General features: G+C 51.4%; 1 protein-coding gene across 1 annotated transcript; it reads right to left on the reverse strand.

Moving 5' to 3' along the window:
• Positions 1 to 319: 319 nt before the first annotated feature.
• LOC127766067 (F-box/kelch-repeat protein At5g26960) lies at positions 320 to 3,142 on the reverse strand. The gene has a single exon (XM_052291092.1). It carries the CDS (start codon positions 2,922 to 2,924, stop codon positions 1,968 to 1,970), a length of 957 nt encoding a protein of 318 aa, XP_052147052.1. The 5' UTR covers positions 2,925 to 3,142; the 3' UTR covers positions 320 to 1,967.
• Positions 3,143 to 5,996: the final 2,854 nt, after the last annotated feature.

Below are 5,996 nucleotides of genomic sequence, written 5' to 3' on the forward strand. Positions count from 1 at the left end.
GTTAAAATTCGGAATTAAAAAATAAGAAATAATAGAAGACGAGACTAGAGTCCATATAGAAATGCAATTTAGAAATAGTTAAAATTCGGAATTAAAAAGGAAAAAGTCCACTTTGACTCCCTTAATTGTAGGCCGAATCTAATTCGTACCCCTCAACCGGAAAACCGGATAGAACGACTCCCCGAACTATTGAAACCAGTGCAATTTGACTCCCTCAACGGTTTTGGAGGAAGGTTTTGCTGACGTGGTCCTGACGTGGCAATGTTGACTCGGTCTTCACCCCATGTGACGCTTACGTGGCATTAGAATTCAAAAAATATCCGTGAAACCCATATGTCATTCACACACGAAAATATATTATGGGACTGACACATGTCATCATTTCTCCTTCCTTCCTCCTCATCCCTCTCTCTCCCTTCTCTCTCCTCTCCCCCTTTTCTCTTCCCCTTCGGACGCACGACGGCGTCGGCGGCGGTCGGGCTCGGCAGGCCGATGTGGAGCGCGACCGTGACGTCCGCGTCGTCGTCGGCGTCGGCGGCGCGGCAGCAGCCGGAGCCGGAGCCCTCCACGTCCATCGGGTCTCCCGCCGCCGCCTTGGTGTTGAGGTCGGCGAAGAGCCGCCCCGCGCGGCGACGGCGGAGCTGGTGGTGTCTATCGCCGCCGCCGCCGCCGGGCGTCGAGCCCGGCACGTCCTCCTCGTCCGCCCCCTCCTCCTCCGCGCCGTCGTCGTCGTCGGTGCAGTCCTCCCCACGCTGCCGCGCACGCTCTTGCGCCGCCGTCGTGCCGCCGCGCGAGGCGGGCGTGAGGGACAGTAGCGGCAAGGCCTCCCGGAGCGGAGGCGACGGCGGGGCAGTCGTCGTCGGCGGCGTCGCGGCCGTCGTCGACGTCACCCCCACCGTCGGAAAGAACGGGAAGGAGGAGGAGGCGGAGGAGGAGTAAGCGCCAGCCGGCGACGGCGACGGCGGGGTGGAGAAGCAGTAGCGGCGGTGGTGATTCTTGAGGAAGCTCGCGTAGTAGGGGTTCTCCATGGCTGGGCAAGGTAGCTTGCGCCTCTTTCTATGGAGAGATCGACACAGCTCGTGTGCGTGTGTGGTGGCGTGGGCGTGGTAGTTGGCGAGGGGTTATTATAGGGCGTGTGAGTGTGAGAGGGAAGGCCGGAAGGGGATTGGGAATGAGTATATTTACTATTTACTGTGCAGGTTAATTAGCTAATGTGTGCATGGGAGCTCCCTATAATAACCAAATAAACAACATAATTTTATTATTAACTAATTAAAATTAGTTTTCGGTGATGTTTTAATCAATTTTATTTTATAAATCATGAGCTGCAGTAAAGAGTCCAACCGTTTAACTTAGCATGCGAATTTTTTTAAATTAGATTTCTTATATGACTCCATCAGTATTTTCAAAAAAGAATGAAATTAAAAATCTACTCAAATACATATATCTATTTCTAAAAGCGAACAAACTTAGAATCCGACTCATACACGGATAACGTACCAAAGTATCAGCAAAATCATCTTCAATTTTTATAATAGTAGAGATTATATCTTAATGTAAGAGAAAAAAGCCACTATATTCGCTCCCACTTTCTACAAATTTCCATATTGATTAGAGAAAAAGAAAAATAGAGTTCAAATGAAAATATATTTCAATATATCTGAAATTCAGAATAAAGAATTATCTTCAACTACCTAGAGAAAAAGAAAACTATTTAGAAATAGAAATAAAATTTAATATATCTAAAATTAGGAATATAAAATGAAGAAAATTTAAAGAAGAGTCTAGGTAGAAATATAATTTAGAAATATCAAAAACTCGGATTAAAAATAACAATAGAGTAAATATATAAATATAATTTTAAATAGCTGAAATTCGAAATTAAAAGTAAGGAATATTGATAGCTAGCCGCACGCGGGCCACCATGCTAGTTTTAATAATAAAGCAAGTCACAAACTAAATATTTTCTATTGGCCGGACCACCTCCAGAAGGAGAGCTCCACCGCGTGGCTTGCCACCACGTACAGGTGGTCACCGACGCCGCACGCCCCCACGACGCAGCCGCCGCCGGGGAGCGCACGGGGGCGCGCCCAGGTGCCGGACGCGACGTGCAGCGCGTCCACCGACCCGGCGCACACGTGCGCCTCGAGCGCCCGCGCGCCCTCGCCGGACACCGCGACGCCCCCGGCGACGTAGAACACGCCTCCCGCACTCGCGCCGGCGCACCCGTACCTCCGCCGCGGCGCCTCGCCGACCACACGCCACGCGTCGACTTCCGGGTCGTACTCCTCGACCGCCGAGGTGCGCGCGGACCCGCCGGCGACGTAGATCCGGTCTCCCACGGCGGCAGCGGCGAACTTCTTCCGCGGGAAGAGCGTCGGCGCGCACGCGCGAGCCGCGCCGGTGAGCGCGTCGACGCGAAGCGTCGCCCCGCGGCCGATGAGGAAGACATCGCGGCCCAGCACGACCGCGCGGGCGTGCACGAACACGGAGCCGCCGCAATGCAGCAGGGTCGGGGGCAACGGCAGCGCGGCGACCTCGAGCACGGGCACGGAGGCGTCGAACCGGAGCAGCGCCTGCGCGTTGCAGCCATTGTCGGAGACGGAGATGGCGAGGAGGGAGGGGCGGAGGTGGGCGTGGGCGCGGCGGAGGTGGAGGAAGGCGTCGGAGGCGAGGAGCGTGGCGAAGCGGCGGGAGACGGCGGGGAGCGGAGGGAGGGAGGCGCGGGGGACGCGGGCGAGGCACTCGAGGAGGAGGTCGTCGGGGAGGGCGGAGATTGGGGGTGCCGGCGGCGACGAGGGAGGCGGTGGTTGCGGGGTGGGGCAAAGAACGGGGACGGCGATGTGGCGGGCGGGGTCGGCGGGGATGCAGGACTTGACGAGCCACGAGAGGCTGCGGGAGTGGCAGCTCTCGGCGGCGGGCATGGCGGATTGCCGGATTGGGAGCTCAGCTCAGGCGAGCAGCAGCTGTTGCGGTGGGTTGTGATTGGGCATGGGGAATCGTGGGAGGTGGAGTGGAGTGGAGGGAAGTCGTTGGGCGGCTGGGCTCGCGCCCCCACCTTGTGCGGGTAGCAGCAACGGCGACGGTGGTGGAGCCGTTGCTTTGCTTTGAAATTCGAAGGTTTGGGTTTAAAATTTGAGCGTTTTGAATTGGTTAGGTCAGCTTTGGCCTGGAGGAATAAGAGTGTACTTTACTTTACAGTCATCTGATTTCATCTAAAAATAGTTTTAAGACTTAAAATAGCATCTTTCTATTTTCTCTCATATAATACCATATATATTTTATCATTATATTATTAAAATATATTACAATGACAACATAATTTTATTGTAATAAAATTATATAAAAAAAGTAGTTTATAATCATAACCTCCACATATATTAGAAGTAGTTTATAAACTCTATAATCTACTTCTAATATTCATTATTTTTTAATTTCAAATTTCTATTTTTTTTCTTAATTGTATTTCTATATGGACTCTACTTCTAATATTCCTTATTTTTAATTCCGAATTTCAACTATTTATAAATTGTATTTCTATATGGAGTCTAGTCTCCTCTTCTAATGCTCCTTATATTTTAATTCCGAATTTTAGCTATTTCTAAATTGTATTTCTATATGGACTCTGCTTCTTTCTTTTTCTTCAATTAATGTGAGAATTTCTAGATCATGAGAGCGAACGTGGAGGCTCTTTTTTATTCTGAATTTTAGTTAGTTTTAAATTCCTATATGGACTCTATACTCTACTTCTAATATTTCTTATTTTTTAATTTTCAAATTTCTATTTTTTTCTTAATTGTATTTCTATATGGACATAGTATGAGGGGAGGGCAAGCCAACATGTAATCAGAAGTTCAGAAGATGCTACTATACCCAAATCGCCTGATCCCATTTATAAACAAACAGCACACGATCGAACCGGCGATCGAGCCGATGCGAAGAACCAACCACACGATGCATGTCGGCCAGAGCTAAAAAACGACCCTCCTCGGCCGGTGTGGAGATTATGGATACCCCATATCAACACGACAGTTATAATTTAGTCGGATATACGGTATCAAATATAGATAGAATATCTTTATGAGGACTCGAGTTAATTTCTAACTTGTATGTCAAGGAAATATCCGAGATCTTAGTCGGTTATGATTGTATTTATCTGTAATCACATATTCCGTTAGGGATATGGACTGTATTTTGTAATACGGATCCCCTATATAAGGAGAGGTCCGGGTTCCTCTCGAGACGATTCTTTTTCTCCCAATCATACAATCAATAATACACTCGGCGGAATCATCCCCAGACAGGAGTAGGGTATAACTTCTTGAATAGAAGGCCTGAACCTGTATAAAATTCCTTGTCTCCAAGCCCATCCACTTTCCTAGCTTGATAGCCACCCCTTTTATTATTGCCGAAATCTTGTTTCGACAGTTGGCGCGCCAGGTAGGGGCCGCGTCAAGTTCTTCGCCGATTAGTGCGATGGGTTCCCTCTATGGCATCGATGACCTCGTCTTCCCCCCCGGGCAGGCGTTTCAGTTCGGCAGCCTCGACTTAATCACCAACGACTTTGGCAAGATCTCTCTCCTCGACTCGGATCCAAACCAGTCGGGAGAGAACCAGGTTTTAGCCCCGTTCGGTATTCCGATCTCGGCCAAGATCTGCTCCAAGCTTATTTCGATCGAGTCGGCTTCAAACCACTCGGACGAGATCCAATCTACTTCAACTTCACCAGATCAAGATGATGGGGCTTACCCGCCAATCCTGATGAAACTCCCCGACGATTTGGCTGCCGTCTTCACTACAAGGGCGTCTTCTCCCCGTAGGCCTAGGCGGAAGTCGGCCTCAACACCGATCTCGCCTAGCTTCAGGGAAGTCGGCGTCATACTCCAGCCACTCGGCATGATTTCGACGGACCAACTCGAAGGCTACCTCAGCTCCCCCGGCGTCGACTCACGACCAACAGAGATCGTGGAATACGACGAATTCGGCTACCGCTACGACGACCGCGACCTCGATGACTTCGACGAGAGCTTTGAAGACAACTACACCCCTCTCTACGTCGGCGTCTTCATGGCCGACAACGAGACGGAAGAACAACGCCAAGCCCGAGAAGCAGAAGCACAACGTGTACAGCAGGAAGCCGAGTGACGCCGACTGGAAGAGGAACACCAAGTGCAAGAACAAGAACGGCTACGGCGAGAGCAACAAGAGCGCGAACGGGCTGCAAAGGAGACCGAAGACCGACGACAACGAGCCTTGGACGCAGGGCGACGAGCGCGGGATCTTATCGGGCAACAAGACGTCGAGGGGACACGGTCTTTCGCACCCCCCAACAGAACGCTATCGCCACGATCACCCTTCTCGACACCCTCCTCAAAGAAGATGCACTCAATCAAGCCGATCACGTCGTCAACATCTTGAACCAGACCAAGACCATGATCGTCGCTTCGGTTATAACTCCGGCAGCATTCGCACGCCGACTGGTAGCCGGGTTCCCCATCTCCGATCTCATGATTATCATCCGCCAAGCCTCAGCATCGTCGGCGTAGGATCCAGTCGCAGGAGCAGGGGCCACGACGAACGATCTGTTCACTCGCCTCCCGAACGTCACAGGGAGCGCCGAGTCGAACGACCTCGCTCTCCACCTCGCCAGCGTCCCGTCGATCTTCGCGACACGATCAACCAGCGCCGTGAAGCACGAGGTCACCGCCATTCACCAGATCGCTATGACGACGATGTGGATGGAGTAGCTGCCTTCACTAATGACCTGCGTCGAGTGGATTGGCCAGTCGGCTTGAAGCCGACTGGAATCGAGAAGTATGACGGCACCACTAATCCGGAGTCTTGGCTCACCGTCTACGGACTCGCAATCCGTGCAGCAGGAGGAGACAGCAAGGCCATGGCAAACTATCTACCTATGGCCCTAGCGGATTCCGCCCGATCTTGGCTCCATGGACTACCCCGTGGCACGATCGGATCATGGGCAGAACTTCGTGATC

The sequence above is a fragment of the Oryza glaberrima genome, chromosome 3, assembly GCF_000147395.1.
Source record: "Oryza glaberrima chromosome 3, OglaRS2, whole genome shotgun sequence".
NCBI classification, from domain to species: Eukaryota; Viridiplantae; Streptophyta; class Magnoliopsida; order Poales; family Poaceae; genus Oryza; species Oryza glaberrima.